The 20,662-nt window shown below is 43.9% G+C and overlaps 1 protein-coding gene across 1 annotated transcript in view; it reads right to left on the bottom strand.

Moving 5' to 3' along the window:
• LOC147894730 (phospholipase D delta-like) overlaps positions 1-20,039 on the bottom strand; it is a 123,472-nt gene extending 103,433 nt beyond the window's left edge. The window contains exons 1-3 of the mRNA XM_087384353.1: positions 19,352-20,039; positions 17,552-19,215; positions 7,263-7,379 (exon numbers count right to left, since the gene is read on the bottom strand). Coding sequence (XP_087240479.1) covers positions 7,263-7,379; positions 17,552-19,192 — 1,758 coding nt within the window. The 5' untranslated portion in view covers positions 19,193-19,215; positions 19,352-20,039. The remainder of the gene's footprint in view (positions 1-7,262; positions 7,380-17,551; positions 19,216-19,351) is intronic.
• Between the last annotated feature and the right edge of the window lie 623 nt (positions 20,040-20,662).

Genomic DNA, 20,662 nt, shown 5'->3' with positions numbered 1-20,662 from the left:
CATCACAAGTAGTAGTGACTTGTGAATAGTAAGCATCCATGTGTGTCACACATATTTGCCTTTCTCTTCTCCACAGATCACGGGAGTAGCACCTTTTAGTTTCCACCCAGCCAATTCTGCCAAGGCTTCAAGCAAGAGATAGAGAGAGCTGAATCGAAATCACGTAAAAATCCCCATTCTTCAATTCTCTCACTAACCTTGACAGACCCCAAATCCCTAGATAGATCTAGATGCCACATGTCATCCATATAGGGCCTTCCTAATGCAACATTTCACCCCTCTCTTGGGATGCATTTAATTCCTTGCCCCTAGGCACATTCTTTGCACTAGGCCCTTGGTCTCAGACCTATCTAGTCTGGTGCTATCAGCCCTCACCTCGGACCTTGACATTAATCCCTCCCGATCATTTACATAAAGCGCAAACACATATATTACAAAGATAGATCCTATAAGGGAAATGTCGACTGATTCTTCCGAGGTCATGCTACCTCGGCTAGAGCGTAACATTCCTTCCCTCTTCAGACATCAGCGTCCTCGATGATAAAGTCTGGGAACACTCTCCGCAATTGATATACGGATTCCCAGGTAGCTTCGGATAGAGGCTGACCATGCCATGCAACCAACACCGTGGGTATCTTCCGATTTCGTATTTGCATTGTTCCTCGGTCCAGGATTCTTGTTGGTTTGCGCCTTGCAATATCCTCTATCTCCTGAAACAAAACCACACCTTCGATTAGTGAGTCACCTGTATGTAAAAATTTCTTTAAGCGCGAAACATGAAAAACCGGGTGCACCTTACACCCCTGTGGCAATTCTAATTTATAGGCTACACTGCCTATTCTTTTCAGAATTAACCACGGCCCACAGTATCGAGGTGATAACTTAGCACACTCTCCTGAAGTCAACGACTTCGAGTGCGAAGGAATTCTGAGAAAAACTTTTTCTCCTTCTTCAAATACTCTTATAGACCGATTTTCATCCGCATACACCTTGGCTCTATCCATAGCCTGACGGATATTAGCTCTCGCAAGTGCTAGCATCTCCCGCATCTGAACTACAAAGTTCGCGGCACTAGGCACTTTCTGAGGTACTCCAACTATAGTCGGATTGGCTGGCCTATAACCATAGTTCAGTTCAAACGGACTGAACCCAGTAGATGAATGTTACCTATCATTGTAGGCAAACTCCAACAATGGCAACCACTTGTCCCATGTATGTTGCCTCAATGACACATATGCTCTCAGCATATCCTCTAATGTCTGGTTGACTCTCTCCGTCTGACCATCCGTCTCAGGATGATCCCCACTACTCATTCCCAACTCCGTCCTTAGTGTCTCAAATACCGCTGTCCAAAAATGACCGGTAAATCTGACATCTCTGTCTGATACTATGGATCTAGGCAATCCATGCAGACGAAATATATGTCTAATAAACAACTCCGCTACTTGCGGGGCACTAATAGACTCTCTAGTCGGAATGAAGTGAGCCATCTTGGTTAGACGATCAACCACCACAAGGATAGAATTATAACCTCCTTGTGTTGCAGGTAGCCCTACAATAAAGTCCATGGAAATGCTCTCCCACTTACTTAGTGGTATTTCCAAGGGCTGTAAAAGTCCGGGTGGCTTCACCCACTCGGCCTTACTTACCTGACACGAGAAACACCGTGTCACATATTCATGAATATGCTTTTTCATCTTTGGCCAAAAGAAATCTCGCTTCACGAGATCATATGTCTTCTCGACTCCTGGATGTCCCGCACACGGGCTATCATGGCATTGTCGAATGACTCTCTACCTGAGATCATTCTGACCAGGTACTACAACCTTGCCATTTCTAACTAGCATACCATCCCTTATGGTATATCTTGCATAAGTTTGGCCTTTTCTGGATGCCAGGTCATCCTTTTCATTTTCCCCGGGTTTTAACACATGAGCCTTAGGCCATAAGCTCTGGACAAACTCGTCCACCTTTTGAGTTTCTCTGATCTCGGTCATTAGAGCACTCTCTAATACCGTGAAACTCAGGTTGTGCATAATGCGAGACAACGCATCAGCTACCTTATTGTCTTTTCCTCTTCGGTACCGAATCGTCAAATTAAACTCCTGCATGAGCTCTGCCCACCTAGCTTGGCGGCCCCTCAAGTCAGGTTGTTTACAAAAATGTTTCAGAGTATCATGATCTACATCCACATAAAACTCTGAACCATACAGGTAATGCCTCCATGTTTTCAAAGCATGGATAACAGCATACAACTCCAATTCATGAGTTGGCCAATTCCTTTGAGAGGGAGAAAGCTTCTTGCTTTCAAAGGCTACTGGCCTTCCCTCTTGAAGGAGAACTGCTCCTACCGCAATGCCACTTGCATCGGTTTCTAGGAACAATGGTTTCTGGGGATCAACTATTTTTAACACCGGTCCTGTGACCACAGCTTGTTTTATGGTGTTAAAACTTGTTGATTCTGTCCCCAAATAAAAGGTACTTTATCTGAGGTCAGATCAGTCAACGGCGATACTATTCCGGAATATCCTTTGATATGCCTTCTATAAAACTGGACAAATCCCAAGAATGATCGCAACGCGGTCAGACTCTGAGGGATTGGCCAAGTTAGTATCGCAGCCACTTTCTTCGGATCCATTTCTACCCCCTGTGGAGTAATTATGAACCCTAAATACTCAAGCCTAACCATACACAGTATAGTTTTCTTTTTATTCACATAAAGACTGGCTTTCCTCAAAGTACTGAACACTATCCTTAAGTGTTCACAATGCTCAGTAACACTTTTACTGAATATCAGGATATCGTCAATAAAATGTACTACGAACTTTCCGATATACGGACGTAGTAAATCATTCATAAGCATGACGAAGGTCGCTGGAGCATTGGTAAGTCCGAAGGGCATTACCAAAAACTCATAATGACCAAACCTGCTCCTGAAAGCGGTTTTATGCACATCCTCGGCTCTAATCCGGATCTGATGATAGCCGCACTTAAGATCTATCTTGCTGAAAATCACGGCTCCATGTAATGCATCTAGCAAATCATCAATCCGAGCCATCGGATACCTGTGCTTAACAGTGATATTATTTAATGCTCTGTAATCTATACAGAGGCGAAACGTATCATCCTTTTTCCTCTTTAATATCACTGGCGAAGCAAAAGGTGAGAAACTTGGTTGAATCTGCCCCAACTTGAGGTATTCTTCCAATTGTCTACGCACCTCCGCCTCTTCAGTAAAACTCATTCTATAGGGAGGTCTATTTACAGGTTCTGCCCCCGGGATCAGTTCAATTTTATGTTGAACTTTCCGCTCTGGAGGTAACCCATAAGGTAGTTCATCCCTAAAACATTCAGAGAACTCCTCTGTTATAAGATTAGCCAGCTTGGCCATCTCATCTCTTTGCGTAACATCAGTGCTAGTCGAAGAATCATTCACCGACTCTACCGATGCGGTGCAAAGGTACAAAAACTCTACTTGAGCCTTTCTGATTTCCATCACGGAAACCAATGGTCCCTGAGGTATATCTTTTTCACCTCGCAAGACATAAAGCACATCATTCATCTTGAATTGATATACGTGCTTTTTCCAATCAATGGCTGGATTCTTACTAGAATGCCACGCCATTCCCAGGGCTATATCCGCATGAGCAAGCTTGGTCATTTCAAAATCAAGCTTCTCAGTATAGTCCTGAATCCGAAGCTCCAACTGGGTAACCCTTTGGTCCCATACTTCAGTTGAACTTCCATCTGCCATCCTGACTGTATACGCATAGTCAGATGGACTTGTCTTTAATTTCAGCCTCTTCACGAGCTTGGAGTTAATCACATTGTGAGTTGACGCCGAGTCAAACAACACAATGACATCATGACTGGCCACTTGCCCTTTCATCTTGATCAACTCCGTATCATTGAAGGCTGTATACCCCGTTGCTGCGGGCTTAGATAGGATGTTATCAGGTGCACTCGTCACTAACTTAGCAACAGATACACATAACAAACAAGGTACTAACCTCTGAGAAGGTCCCGCCAGTTGCATCTGCATATGCTCCGCACTGGGACTCTCCTGCATTTCCACGTCGCATTCAGATATTATCATACTAGCCGTGCGACGATCTTTATTCAGTGGACAATCCTTCCACTGATGTCGCTGAAGGCAGCCGAAGCACAATCCTTCTTTCCTAGCTTTCTCTTTTTGTTCAGGGGTCAATGAGGACTTTGACCAAGCCCGGGCTGCCATTGGAGTTATTTTCCTTTTCACCCCAACGATGGTACTTGTTTTTGTTGGTCCCTCAACCGGCTTCACCTGCTTGGTTTGGCCACTTGGCTGCGAGACACTTGTCTTTGAAACCCATTTCCTCTGAAATCCCCCTTTCCTCGGGTGCTCATACTGAGTCCCTGCCTGCACGAATCCACCAGATCTGCCTCTGGCATCCTCATAGTTCAGGGCTACTGCTATAGATTCATCTAGTGTAGTCACATATTTAGCCCGAACTTCCATTTTTATCTTGTCGTTCAGTCCATAGATATAGTCTTTTAACTGAACCGACATAGGGAGAGGGTCTGTTATTTTCATAACACATTCCCTGAATTTGTCAGTGTACTCTGCCACTGACAAGCTCCTCTGACGAAGATTTCTATAAGCATCCCAAGCTCGGGATTCTTCATCAGGTGGGAGAAAGTGTTTCTTGAATTCAGCTTTGAACCCTTCCCAGGTGGTTGGAGCAACTTGATCCTTCTGTTGCTTTATCCACCACCTATCCGCTGCCTCAATAAACAGGTGTGTGGCCTCGCGGATTTTCTTTAGATCGGATTTAATCTCACAAATGGCGAAGGCTTCATCCCACTTGTGCAACCAAACCTCGATCACATCAGAGCTGCGCTCGGTCATCCGACCAGCGTACTTCTCCGGTCTATAATTAGCGATATTAGGCACTTTGACCCTTGCGCGCTCTAAGGAATGTACACTGGGCTCTGGCTCAGCTAGAGCTTTGCCCTTATCAATCCTAGACGGTCTAGCCGACAAGGCTTGCACCATCTCCCTAATCTCATTTTGACCAGCATTCGCCTGAAGTTGCTGGTTCATAATCTGCTGTAAAGCATCCTCTAATATTGAAATCCTACCAACCAACGTAGGTGCTGCCTGATGTGACATTGGTTGTGTTGACTGTACTCTAGACTCGCTAGGATTTATTCTTGAAGTCTGTCCTTCTGCTTCCATAAGTTCACAATGGAAGATGGAGGGGTTTTTTTTTTTTTTTTTTTTTTTTTTTTGGGATTTCCCCCTTTTCTTATACACAGAAAATTAAACGACAGTCCCTGCTGGAAAAAAAACGAACTAACAGGTACTTAGAAATTTCTTCGAAAGACACAAACACTTCCTGGATCCAAATCCGCCATCAATTCGTGTGATCGTCTATCTGCTTGTCGTCGTTTCGTGTGATCGTCTGTCTGCTTGTCGGTTCTAACGAAGACCTCCACGTTCCTGTCGATGACGATCTGCCAGTCTCTGGACTAATCACATGCGCTGACGATCTGCTCCGTCGTTCTGCGCCAATCTCCAGCTAACCCCGTCAATTCGTAGGCCTGTTGTTTCTCCGCCAGAGATCGTGCCAATGCTTGCAGACATCTTTCCGAATTGTCATCCATTCCTACGCTAGTGCAGTCTAAATCATCACGTTCACGGGCGATCCTCTAGGTACAGCCACCATACGATACCAAATGTTAAACCCCTTTCTTGGTTAATTCCTCCGTTCATGTGCAGTCACGTCGCCATTTTTTTTTAACGCACGTACTGCCAAATAGCCAGTCCTACCACTCGGCTGCATCACCTACTCGTCGACCTCTATCGCGCTGCGCGTCGACTCCCCCTTGCTGCCCGTCGACTCTCCCTTCCTGCGCTCTGATACCAAGTGTCACACATATTTGCCTTTCTCTTCTCCACAGATCACGGGAGTAGCACCTTTTAGTTTCCACCCAGCCAATTCTGCCAAGGCTTCAAGCAAGAGATAGAGAGAGCTGAATCGAAATCACGTAAAAATCCCCATTCTTCAATTCTCTCACTAACCTTGACAGACCCCAAATCCCTAGATAGATCTAGATGCCACATGTCATCCATATAGGGCCTTCCTAATGCAACATTTCACCCCTCTCTTGGGATGCATTTAATTCCTTGCCCCTAGGCACATTCTTTGCACTAGGCCCTTGGTCTCAGACCTATCTAGTCTGGTGCTATCAGCCCTCACCTCGGACCTTGACATTAATCCCTCCCGATCATTTACATAAAGCGCAAACACATATATTACAAAGATAGATCCTATAAGGGAAATGTCGACTGATTCTTCCGAGGTCATGCTACCTCGGCTAGAGCGTAACAATGTGTGTGTCATGAGAGGTACTGACTGTTAGAGAAATGCCCAATCAAGTTGATGCCTCTCTCTTAAATGTAATCTTGAAACATGCCCACCTAGATATGCCAAGGAGTAACACTATGTGATGTATAGGAGCATAAAGATTCACAGAAGAACATGTACTAGTACTCGCACTATACAGAGCCGGGGGATAAAAAATTCTCAGTCGTCAGGGCACTGTGCAAGACGATGTTTTGTTTCTTTTTATTCTTTAGAAAAGAGAAGTTTTGATCAACAAAAGCGCAAAAGCATAGTCAAATTACAGCTCATACCAAGAGCTGGATGGATAACTATTGGAAGCATGGGATGCTGGAAGCAGGAACACAATCGAATGATGATTATTTTTACAAACCCAGATCCTGCTTACGAACTTAAAACCATTAAATGCCTCCAAAACCATATGCTTTAAATGGATGAAGGTTCCTTGGGAATGCAGTTCTTCTCTACACAATAAGTGCCTCTAAGTACTTGTAGACTGCACCAATCATAATATTCACTGATTTGTACAAAACAACATGCTAGTGTGTTTTAAAGTTTTAAAAAAGGTGTATTCTGCCTTCACGTATATTACAGTTGAAACATCAAAGCTTAGCTTCTAATCTTTTCTTTAAAAATACCTAAATCGGTCTACGGAATTAGAGCCTCAATTATCAATCACTGCATTTCTGAGATTAGCTCTCTACACAACCAATCAGGAAGACAGGTCTAGACTTGGAAGCAGTTATCTTGCTCATGTTGGCAAGTGATTCCTGGCTGCATCTTTTTTTCTTCTGTAAACCGTTTCTTCACTTTAATACAGATGTCTGTTCTCCAAGGGGAAAAAACGAAAGGAATACAGGTGTGGCTTTATGTCACCTTTTGTTTAACCCAACTGAGCTTGCTATCAGCATAACGAGGAGCAAGTAAGCATTGAACACTGGTATGCTTAAAAAACCGTCTAGTTTGTTCATCGTGGGTTCCCATGACACCTTCCTGCACATTAGAAGGCATAAATCAGAATAAACGAGCAATAAAGCAATGCCTAATTACGACAAAGCCAGGAAGTCACAAACAAAAATTGACGAACGTATTTGTTTCAATCCATGCAGATTGAAAAGATGATGAATACCCATGCAGGCAGTATAGGACATTCTTGCAATCAATCAAAAATATACACATGCCAACACTATGGTAATGACTTCACACATTAGCATGGCTGTCTACTGTTCATTTCCATCTCCAAAAGAAGCTATTATATGTATACCAGATTAACCTTACAATGTCATTTCAAATTGTATTTGCCCATAGTCACATATCGTCCAAGGTTTTGGTCATATATCGTCCAAGGTTTTGGTCACCTACAATTATGTTTCGTTTATTGGATGAATGCTTCCGACATGGGGAAAAGTGGGCAGTACTATTTCAGCTTACCAGTTTTTTTCTAGATAGCTATCTTGTAATATAAAGCACTCAAACATTTCACTAAAAAAGTGTGTGTGTGTGTGTGTGTGTGTGTGTGTGTGTGTGTGTGTGGTGGATGCACAAGATTTGTTGGTGATGTTGTGGATCAACAAGGCTATACACTTTCATTTCCACAAGCTTGCAGGACATTTTCCTTGGGTCTGCATCATAGATCCATTTGGAGAACACTTTCAATTATGATGCAGCCATTTGTTCCGGTTCCTCCACTGTTTGCACAGGACAGATTAATGGACTGGAATTTGACTTCCATACCTCCTGCTGCATACACACTTTCGATACACAATCTGACTGCCTCGAAGGTTTACAGATTTCTTCTTCCACAGCCATGGATTGACAAGCATGCCAACACTCTTTGGAATTTGGATAGGCCTTTATCTTGGTGGCAATCCCGTCTCATGAAAATCTGGAAAACAAAATTGCCATTGAAACAGAGGCTTTTCTTTTGGAGATGTATAGTGGGAGCCTTTTCCATTGGGGTGAAATTGGCAGCTCGCCGCATTGCTTCTCCTTTCTGCCCCCGTTGCTCTCATCCTCGCGAGACAGTTCCTCACTTATTATGGTTTTGCCCGCACTCTCGCACATTGATCACTCAGGTTTCTCATTTACTGCGGCTTCGGTTCCCTTCTATCAGATTTGGGAAACTTTTCTGGATGTTTGGATGCTGCTCATCTCAGATGTCTCCATTACTCCTTTTCTTTCATTGGACTCGCTTTTGGGTATTATGGACCATCTGGACACAGAGACTGCACTCTAGGATGGGTCAACAGTTTCCTCAGGCATATATTTTCTTCAGAATGTCCCTTAAGCAGTCTTTACATGACAGTATTGCTGCAAGGGATTTGGATGCTACTTGCCTTGAAGTGTTCTCTACTTGTTTTTGAGTTCTTCTATTGGGCTCTCTTTCGGAGTTCTTTGCTAGTGTGTGGGAGACCTCCCATATTGTAAATTTATGAGCATATAAATACAATGGATTTTACCAAAAAAAAAAAGTGTGTGGTGGATGCACAAACTCATTGCTAAAATGATTGTCCTCAGGGTTCGCTTCCTCTTGCAAGCAGGACTTCATCCTAGGCAGTATGGGTTTGTCCCCAGGAGGCAGATCACTGACAATATCTCCAATGCCTTGCTTGCGATTGAGTATGCTAAATATTCTAAACAAGATGTTCTCATTCTGCAAGTAGACATTGCGAAAGCTTTTGATACTGTCCATTGGGATTTCATCTCTCAAACTATGCAAAAATTGGGATTTGGCTCTCGACTTGTCCACATCATTTACTGGCTTTATTCTCATGCCACTGCACAGTGCTTGCTTGGTGGTGGGTTGTCAAGAACCTGGACTATGACTCGCTCAGTGAGACAGGGTTGCCCTTTCAGCTCCTTACTGTATGCCATTGCTACCCATCCGTTACTCTTGCATATGGACTATCTGGCAGATACAGGACAGCTTCATGGTTTGCAAATTCCAGGGGCAAAGTCTTTTCTTGCACAGGCCTATGCTGATGATTCATTCTTCATGCCAAGGAATTCTCAAAGTGATCTTTCTTGTTTGATGCATACACTGAATGACTTTGGTATAGCTGCTGGACTGCATATCAATTTTCAGAAATCAAAACTTCTAGCTTTGAAAGAAGCTGATTGGCATGCACTGTTTTGGCCAGGCCACATTATCTCTTCCTTTACTATTGTCAGACATCTCGGATACCCCATTGGCTGGAATATTACTCCGCAACAACAGCTCAAATGGGTGCTTCAAAAGATCAATAAGAAGCTGGAATACTGGCATTTGTCCACTTGGCCTCTACATGTTCGACTCCGGATAGTACAGTCCATCATTATGGCATATGTGCAATTTTATCTGCCTCTTCTTCCTTGGTCTTTCAAGCATTTGGCTTCTTATATGTCCCAAGCTATGGAGATATTTTGGAAAAGTAAATCTCTTAAAAAAGCTTTGAGACTACTACCTATGCTGTCTATTTGTTCACCCAAGACTCATGGGGGGCTGAATATTCTCAATCTCCAGGTTCATATGTTGGCAAGAAAGAGCACTATGATTGCTGATTTTTTTCAGCAAAACCAACCATGGGCTATTATGTTAGCAGCTATGTGTGGAAACATGGCTTCCCATGCATATGGGCATTGGATTACAGATCACTGGGAAGCAGTTTTGTCTAATTTTCAGGGAAAAATTCCTGGTTGCCCTGTTTCTACTGCTTTTATTCATGATTGGAAGAGAATTCTTTCATATGCAAAATGGACAGGTGCTTCCTCTCGTCATGGCAACTCCTTTCGATTGGAAAGCATCCATTGGAGCAAGGTGTTTGCATCGCCTCTCGCTTTACAGGCACCTATCAAAGCATATAATCTCATGAAATTGGGCATAAGATTTGTTGGTGATGTTGTGGATCAACAAGGCTATACACTTTCATTTCCACAAGCTTGCAGGACATTTTCCTTGGGTCTGCATCATAGATCCATTTGGAGAACACTTTCAATTATGATGCAGCCATTTGTTCCGGTTCCTCCACTGTTTGCACAGGACAGATTAATGGACTGGAATTTGACTTCCATACCTCCTGCTGCATACACACTTTCGATACACAATCTGACTGCCTCGAAGGTTTACAGATTTCTTCTTCCACAGCCATGGATTGACAAGCATGCCAACACTCTTTGGAATTTGGATAGGCCTTTATCTTGGTGGCAATCCCGTCTCATGAAAATCTGGAAAACAAAATTGCCATTGAAACAGAGGCTTTTCTTTTGGAGATGTATAGTGGGAGCCTTTTCCATTGGGGTGAAATTGGCAGCTCGCCGCATTGCTTCTCCTTTCTGCCCCCGTTGCTCTCATCCTCGCGAGACAGTTCCTCACTTATTATGGTTTTGCCCGCACTCTCGCACATTGATCACTCAGGTTTCTCATTTACTGCGGCTTCGGTTCCCTTCTATCAGATTTGGGAAACTTTTCTGGATGTTTGGATGCTGCTCATCTCAGATGTCTCCATTACTCCTTTTCTTTCATTGGACTCGCTTTTGGGTATTATGGACCATCTGGACACAGAGACTGCACTCTAGGATGGGTCAACAGTTTCCTCAGGCATATATTTTCTTCAGAATGTCCCTTAAGCAGTCTTTACATGACAGTATTGCTGCAAGGGATTTGGATGCTACTTGCCTTGAAGTGTTCTCTACTTGTTTTTGAGTTCTTCTATTGGGCTCTCTTTCGGAGTTCTTTGCTAGTGTGTGGGAGACCTCCCATATTGTAAATTTATGAGCATATAAATACAATGGATTTTACCAAAAAAAAGTGTGTGGTGGATGCGTGTGTGTGTTGCGAGGAGGAGAGAGCAGGTGTGAGAGCTCGTCGCCCGTCAGAGTCCGGTGCCTTCCAGCCACCGTTGCGACCTTTGCTGTCTCCCAAACCACCTGTACGGCTACCCGTACAGGTCGTACGGCCGTTTCAGTACAGGTCCCAGCACCGCCTCAGCTGCTCCGTACAGGCGTGCCTTTGCTGCTGCTCTTCCGTACCTATTGTACAGCCCCCTTGGTGTGTGTGCACAGTTCACGGTATATTTGTGTGATTTCAGTGAGGTGTACGCGTTTCTGTATATCGTCCTCGCCAGGAACCCTGCGCAGACTCGTCCGTACATTGTACGGTGGCGTCCGTACGTCCATACGATTTCGTACCTACCCCGTATTCCCGTACAGTCAGCCTCCCCCCCGTGCAGCCCGTACATACTTCAGCACAGCTCGTCGTCGTCCGTACAGCCCAGTACCTCTTGCCGTACAAGCTTTTGGGGTTTCTTTGCTTCGGTGTCTTCCCGAACAGCCCTGTTTTTTTCACCAAAATCTTACCTTTCCCTCTGCTTTTCTCCTCACTAGCTATACTCTTCTCCCCCTCCCTTGTGGGCTTCTTGTGGATACTTCTTTGGGACTGGTTTTTTTGGCTTTCACTACCCCTTTACAGGTACTTCATTCCCAAGCTCCCCTTCATACAAAGTTATGGCAGAATACTCATATGAAAAAACGTTTCAAAAGGAGCGCTCGGCTCCCTGCAAGAAGCAAAAGCAGGTTGAGGGTCAGCATGACCCGGTGCATGACACTCTTGAGGCTCAACTAGTATATGATGTCATGCATGAAGGATTTGAAGATACGAGAAAAGAATGGAAAGACTCGGTTCCCTCAGTTGGCCTCATGGTTGAGGTTGATGAAATTGTGGATCCAGTCAGAGAATATGCTAAGAATGCAGTCATATTATTTTTTCCAGGCCGGATGCCACCTGCTGCAGAGATAGGCAACTGGCTGACACGCACATTGGCTGGCTCTTTTGTTCGTAAAGTACACTATGCAGCCAGGGGCTTTTTTGAGGTTATCATGGTGGATGAGATCCACAGACAAATGCTTTTGGAACACTCGCCTCTCTTTTTTGGGCAGCAAATGGTGCACGTATTGCCATGGTCTCCCACACAGGACTTTCAGGCTTTAATCCGACACAGATGCCCGGTTTGGGTTGAAGTTGTTGACTTCCCACAATGTATGGCCTCACTTTTGCCTAAAATTGCAGCATCCTTAGGTAAAGTGGTCTGCCCACCACGGCCAAATGGCAACTCAAACAGATTTTGCATTCTCTGGGATACTGATAATCCCACACCGGACTCTTATTCAGTCATGGTGAATAATGTGAACATGGGCAGTGCTTTTTATAAACTCAAATGGGGCTTATTTGTAGGGGCCTGTTTTGAATGCAAAAAGTTTGGACACATGGCTTCACAGTGTCTAATGAATCAGCAAAAAATGCCTCGTACCACTTTGCCAGTTCACATGCCTACCAAAGATAACCCTACTCCAGTTGTCAACAAAAATAAAAGCAGTAGACAGCCTTCTGGGAGTCAGGAGAAAGGCAAAGCTCCAGTGGCTCCCAATGGGAATCCCGCTTCACATTCACCTCCTACTGTTCCATCCTCGACTAAAGGACAGCAACCTCCAACTGATGGCTGGCAAAGTCCCATAAAAGTTATTTCTGCTCGAAGAATTCCACCCCCCCGCACTTGGAATGGTGCATCTTCTAGCGGAAATACCCCAGAGATAAATACAGGAATTGGGATTACATGGGCTGCAGTAACAGCCGGCAGAACACTCTTCCCTGAAGAAGAGGTTGCTGCTTTGCTGTCTACCTCTCAGAGGGAAAATGATGATACAGTTCATGCAAGGAGATCAGCCTTGGGCTTTCATGATCCGCTCTCTCTTATTACATCTTCATACATCTGCCTTTGGGAATTGGCAGCCTACTCAGTGGGATTTTTTATTTGGCTCTATCCAAGGCAAGATCAAAGGATGCCCTTTTGTCTCTCCTCTGCTTCTTGATTGGAAACACATTCTATCTCACTTGGAATGGCATGGCAGGGACTCTCTCTCGGGCAACTCTTTGAGGGCAGAGAATATTTTTTTATCTAAAGTATTTCACCCTCCTTTGGCCATACAAGAACCCCGACGTTCTTATTTTCTCTCCTTCAAAGGCATATCATCTGTGGCGGATGTACTTCAGGATGATGGCACAATTTTATCTTTTTCTATGGCTGCTCGCAAATATGGCTTGGGAGCTCATTATCGTCCTTTATGGCATAGAATTTCAGCAATGCTCCAACCGTACTTGCCGGTACCTCATTTGGAACTTCAGAATCGGCTTGAGGATTGGATTTTATGCTCTCCTTCCTTATATGCCCGTCCTTTGAAGCTTTCACATATCACACTGTCATCACTATATAAAGTGTTATTACCTCTACCTTGGATTTCCCACAGAGCAAATACTGTTTGGCATATGGATCGTCCAATGAAGTGGTGGAGAAAAAGGCTGCATCTCCTTTGGCATTACAAAGTCCCTCTTCGACAACAGCTTTTCCTGTGGCGAGTTCTCCTTGGCATTTTTCCATCCGGACAGTTACTCGCACACAGACGTATTGCTTCAGCTGTTTGTCACACATGCCAGCACTCTACTGAATCAGTTTTTCACATCTTTTGGTCCTATCCAAATACTTCTGATCTCATTGCTCTCATCAGACAGAGGCTTCGACAGCGATTTCCTACTGTTACTTTTGGCAGATTTTTCTGGTTGTTTGGCTTTCATCCACAGAGACAGGGTTTTGATTTATTTTTTGTATGGGTGCGCTATTGGACACTATGGACTTTATGGATGGATCGCAATCATAGAGTCTTTGGTGATCCACTATTTTCATCCTTTCTTTTTTTCAAACGATCTCTGCAACAATCATTCTACGATTGTTTTCAGACTCGTTTGATTGATCAGGATGTGTATATAGCTTATACTGAGATATTTAGTTGAGTAGTAGCTACTTCGTTTTTGAAGTAACTATGAATGTAATTACTCTACAGAAATAAAAGATTTCTTCCCACACAAAAAAAAAAAGTGTGTTACCTATAAAGCAAAGATTGTTTCTTGGGAGATCTTTGGTGGGCATTTTTTCAGTGGGTATCACTTTGGCTAAGCGCAGGATTGCAAATCCTCATTGTTTGAGGTGTTTTAGTTCTTCTGAGACTGTTCCACATCTTTTATGGCTTTGTCCTTAGTCATACGCTCTCTTGGACCATATTTCTCACTGTCTTCGGCTGCATTTCCCTGGTCATCGTTTTTGGAAATCTTTCTGGATCCTTGGCAAGTTTACTACAGTACAAGCCCAATACTCTCTCTTTTTTCATTGTTAGTTGTATGATGCTTGTCATCATGATGACTTGGATGTATTATCTTTGGAGGTGTTTTCCCTCTGCTTTTGATTTTTCAAAATGGTCTTTTCTTTACACTATTCTCATTGTAAAAACGTTTTCTTCATATAAATACAGTGGTTTCACAAAAAAAAAGTGTGTGTTGCATATTCTATCCCAATGTAGGCATTTGCAATATTATCAGTGATATGCCTGCAAGGAAAAACCCATACTGTGCAGGATGGAGACCATCATGTTAGTATCCTTTGATGCAATCAACCACCATTTTGGTTATGACCTTATAGATTACTGAAATAAGAGTGATAGGACGCCAATCAGCCAAAGATTCACATTTGCTTCTTTGGAAGAAGCTTGACAAGCCTTTCTTCCACGAATCCGGCATTTGTTGTTGTTGCCAAGCACAATTGACTATGCAGCAGTAGACTTGTGATTGTTGTTTGGCATGGACATGAAATTATTACAGTTCCACGTCATGATGGGCTTTATGCGAGGAAACAATCAACAATGAGACCATCCCATCCTGGAGACTTCCATCTGCCACAAGATTTTATTGCATCAGATAACTCCCTTTTAGTAAGAGGTTCCTCTAGCTCCAAAGCCTTTGTAGGAGAAACAATAGGAGAGACATCCTGCAAAAGTTGTCGCCACAGAGACAAAACTTTCTGTGAAGGGAGATGTGCATGCCCAACTGTCGAGCAAAGTGAGTGACACAAGCAGTAGCAAGTTGTGATTGAGATGAAGTCCAACAACCTCCAAGCATAAGTACTCTGCAAATACTTGCGGACTGCCTCTTGTAATGTAGGCTTTTGAAAAACCATTTTAAGGAACAACCTGTTTCCAAAAATGCCCCTTGTCTTGCTCTTGTCTCCCATTTAGTTATTTTTCTATGATCATTAGACAGCAAACAATGTTTAGCCTGGCATAAAGATATGTTTTCTTCCAAAGACACAGTGAGATTTTCTTCTTGGATGTATTGATGGCAAAATCAAAGGTTGTTCTTTGGCCCCCAAGATGTTATCTGATTGGAAGCATATTCTTTCACACTTGGAATGGCCTGGCCGCGACTCTATACACGGCAATTCTTCGATAGCTGAAAATCAACATTAACCAAACATCTTTGATCCTCTGTTGGCTTTACAAGAACCCAGACGTCCCTACTTTATTAGTTTCAAACGAATCCGCTCTGTGGATGATGTAATTCATGATGATGGTACCATGATATCTTTCCCTCGGCTTCCAGACAATATGGTTTAGGGATGCATTGTCATCCTTTGTGGCAAACCATTGCTCACATGATTCAACCTTTTCTGGCGATACCTCCACTTGAGCTTCACGATAGGCTTGAAGATTAGACTCTTCATTCTCCAAATTCATCAACCCGTCCTTTCAACATTACGGTATATAAAGTTTTGCTGGTCCAACCTTGGGTTTCTGAGAAGGCAAATCGCCTCTGGCAGTATACTTGTCATATAGTGAGATCTTCTGCTGATGTACTTTTCAGCTCCCCATTCAGGGAAAGCTACTATCTAATATAAAGCATGAAAATTTTCACCCAAAAAAAAAGTGTGTGTGTGTGTGTGTGTGCAAAATTCTGAGTTATGTCACTCCCTCAACCTCCACCTCTGCTCTTGCCATTGGAAATACCTATTCACCCATGTCAGCTTTCTTTTTCCGACACTCGGAAACCCAATGGCCATGGCACCATTTTCTTCTTATCAAGTTCTTTCTGCTTGGTCTACATAGGGCCTTGCCTTTGGCTGCCAACTGTCCTCTGCCTTTTCCAAGCTGAACATCCGTTTGGAACGTGTTTTCCTCTTGAAGAAGATAACTGGTCTAACTAGCGTTTCTCATGCAATAGGCTTGCTTTTCTTGAAGAAGAGAACTAGACTAGCTTTTCTCATGCAAAGGACTTCTAACATATTGCAGAAACGTAATCCTTTCTATTTCACCTTGCGGGGATACCTGGGAGTAAGATTTCTTGTAATTCACTCTAGCCAAGACAAAGCCCTAAATCCCAGCTACATGCTTTATCAGATTTTGTATCTAATCTTGCATGTTGGCTGTTAGACATCTAGTGGAGGAACAAATCCTTGTTAGTTAACATAGCCACATCCTCCTACAGATGACCCATGAAGCATCATCATTTTAAGAGAAAAGTCAATGCACAATAGCCCATGAAGCATCATCATTTTAAGAGAAAAGTCAATGCACATTGGCCCATGAAGCATCATCATTGTAAGAGAAAGGCAACGCACAATACATTAGAGTATCTAATTACTTAGAAAGATAGGCCAGAAAGTGCAAGATGGGAGTGTGTAAGCAACTCAAGAAAGGTGGTTTTCAAATATAAAATGAACTTAAGGGGAAGCGGGTGTTGACTTGTGAAAATGAGGTGAAGATAACCACACCTCTTTGATAGGAGAACTATGCCAAGGAAGGACGACATAGGAGCAAGAGGGCCAATGCACAAACTCATGGCTGAAGGTTGGCCTACAAAAGTAAGTCTAGCCATGAGGTACAAGCCCGAAGTGGGCTCAGAAAAGGTTTAGCCTTGTGTAAGGACCCCGTTCTTATAGTTGGACACGTCTAGCCCCTAGGCATGGGGGCCCAGTCCAACTTACATGTTGTGGTACTTCCTACGATCTCAGAACTTTTTCCGACGTACAATGCAAAATTGGCAAGGAATACAAAGCTTAATTTGCACCAAATGCTTGTGTTTTAGTTCTTCATTTCTTTGAAGCTTTGTCAAGGCTGTAGCCCAGGAGGCGGCATCTTCCACAAATAGATGACAGACAAATCCATAAAATCCTACACTTTCAACATGCTGAGAAATAGTCTCCACACAGAAATGTGCTCACACGCACAGATTGTGTACCTGCATGTGAGCACGAGATAAACAGCCACCATTTCGAATGCGAACAAAGAGCATTCGGAAAAAGATCACGTACATTATTGATGATGGAGTGTGATGTTTTGTCATCCCAAACTAACAACAACACACGGACAGCTTGCCTATCAGCCTTCTGCTTCAGTAACTCTCCCAAAGTTTTGTAAGCTGCTTCGCTCCTATTTTTGTTTCTATCTCGAACCAGTTTTGTCTCGGTGTATATAGACCATCCAGCAATGTACACCAGATGTTGTGCATCCACGATAGCTTGGCAAATATCCTCCCAGCAACTCCTATGTTCATATACCATTCGCCTCTCGAGCTCAATTTTAGGAAGAAGGTTGTCTGACATATGAGCATCTTGGTAGAGTGTCAAACGCCCACCTTTGTGCAAAGGAAAGTAAGTTTTCGGAACCCCTTTATAATCTGGACCTGTCCCAACCCCATGTTTGTATAATGGATCATTGTCAACTGTACGATATCTCAGAGAGACTTTTATCTGAGCACCTGGCTTGCAAGGCTTTCCCTCTTCTGTAAGCAAATCGTAAACCTGTTCCTTCACATGCTCATCTAACAATACTTGTGCCGGAACCTTCACTAGCCCAATAAGCTGGGCCCCTAGCATGTCATTATCTTTGACTATCAGCTCCACTTCTGCCACTTTATGAGCCACTGGAACTTCAAAATGTTCGTCCCACACGGGATCTGCATTGTTGCTGATAACCCTTGTCCTTGCCACGGTAGCACCTTTTAAAACGACACACACATAAGGATCGCTAGTAATCTTCCGATGAATGCGGTGCGAGATGCGTTGCTGAACTTTTGGGAACATTGACTTGCATGAATTGATCACAGTTAGGCATTGCCTCATATTCTCAGAAAACGTATCCATATTTGGTAAGTTTGCTGCCGAATGTATCCACACGTCCAATGTCCCATAGAGGAGAACAAATTTCAGTGACACCTTTGACACCGATAGACTTCCTGAATTCGGCACTTTAGTTCCGTTGGGCGAATCAGGACGAGGCGAATCCATGTCGTGTGGGAAGTAGCAATGGTGCGAAGAGCAAGTATCGGAATGTCTGCCAAAAGACGAGGAGTCGCTGTGACGTTCGCTGTTTTGGTGTTCGACAGCTGACCAAGGCTGAGAAGAGAAGGACCCAGAGGACGGATCTCCGGAGCCGTGAGGGGACGCAATTGAGGGCTGATCGGGAGGGGGGTAATGGGCGGTGGATTGGTAGTGGTAAGCGGCGGATTGGAAATGGGCAGTGGATTGGTAGTGGTAAGCAGGGGATTGGTAGTGGGGAAAAGAATGAGAGTGGGGGTAGTGAAGGTCAAGGGAGGGGTAAGCGATGGGGGGAGAGGGAGGAGAGGGGGGGGAGGGAGGAGGGAAGGAGGGGGGGAAAGGTGGGTAAGACGTCGGGGGGTAGTGGGGGGAAGGTGGGGGGAGGGAAAGGCTGGAAGTGAAGGTACTGCGATTATTACTGGAACTGTTGAGGTGAAAGCTATGGGGGAGGGGGTAAGGGGAGAAATGGGGAGGAGGAAAGGATGGATGGGAAGAGGAAGAGAAGCTTAAGGAGGGGGGAGGGGGGAGAGGAGGGGGATGAGGAAGAGGCCATGGATTGTAGGAGGGGTAGCTTGGATGATGATTGTTGTCGTTGCTGTTGTAAGGATTCCAGTCATCTGAGCTGCTGCTCTGCATATCTGGATAAATTCGGTATGATTCTCTACTTGATTCAACACACCATTCACAGATTTCAGATTTCAGATTTCTCTCACAGCTTAGCGAGCACTCATCTTAGCCTCTGCTCTCTTCCCCTTCGAGCCACCATTTCCTTGCTTCCTGATTTTGATTCCTTACCTCCTCCTCCTAGTCGAAGGATGCGATTTCTTCGCGCAATCTGCACAGCTCAGCCTCTGCACTCTTCAACGTCGCACCATTGCTCAGCCTCGGCCTCGATTCCTCCAGCACAGCTTAGCCTCTGTACGCTTCAAGATCGAACGATTTTCTCCTCCTCACCTTCTTTCAATCGAACAATGGCACCTTTTACATTGGTACATATTCAAGATTGCACACATCGGATCGGTTGCTTGACCCCACTTCCTCCTCCAAACCTCAATTTCTTGCTCCGGTTGCTTCGCAATTCGCTTCTTTTCCTTGTAGATCAATTTTCCCTTAGAATTTCGAATGTTGTTATGCCCCGGCTCTTGACGCTGGCTCTGCTTTGCGTGACACCCGCTGTTGACCGCTCGCTCTGCCTTGTTCCATTCTTGACAAAATCTTCAGTCAGCTAACTCTGCCAACTCGCTATAGTGTTGGGCTCCACGTTCAATTCATCGCACCCCTAATAACATCTCTCCAATTGCTGCACATTGGTATGACCGCGGTTTCTTTTCACCCGCACAGCTGTAGCTCGTCGTCAAGGTCGTTCAAAACGATAGGAAAATTTTCTCATTCATCTTTTCGGCCGAGGAGGGCCGGCATCAAGCTTCACGCCATGAACTCGCAGTTTCACACGTCACAACACTGATCATTGGGGTTTCCATGGGATGAAGAAACAGAGCAGACCCACCAAGACTTTCAGTGCTCGCCCGTCAAACGGCGAACCTTGTCCGCCTTGTCCGGTTCATTTTCTTTTGTTACAGAGTTCACCGAACTGCATAAAAATCGTGGCATCATCTCCCCCTTCCAATGCTATCAATTTCTACAGGACATGAGCAGGTTGCACACTTGTGCACGGCGCTCAATCACGGGGTCATCTACCTTCTCGCTTTCAAGATGGAATTCTGAGTTCCCGATCAACAGCTCCGACAGAAAGATGGTCTTACGTGATAAGTTTAAATTACTTGGTGGTCTTACTAGATAAGTTTGGTCATTGTATGTACAAGTAACCTCACCGGTCTATGGGTCATAGATTGCCATTTAAGGTTTCATTCATAAATCTCAAACTTTGAGCAATTTTAAGAAAATTTGTGAAAAACATAGACCTACATACATACCAACACTCTCGTGATTTTCAGTTGTCTTTCATTAAACCAAACTTCTACACACACAAAACACTAAATATTAAAATATAAATAAATATCTTATAAACACACTCTCTCTCTCTCTCAAATATAAATTAACTAAAAAGCATAGGATTATATATATATATATTTTTTTTTAATTAAT

Source organism: Dipteris shenzhenensis, chromosome 14, assembly GCF_047967505.1.
Source record: "Dipteris shenzhenensis isolate YYH24624 ecotype China chromosome 14, Dip_SZ_1.0, whole genome shotgun sequence".
NCBI classification, from domain to species: domain Eukaryota; kingdom Viridiplantae; phylum Streptophyta; class Polypodiopsida; order Gleicheniales; family Dipteridaceae; genus Dipteris; species Dipteris shenzhenensis.
Note: the sequence above shows the minus strand (reverse complement) of the source record. Positions and strands in the feature narration are given on the sequence as shown.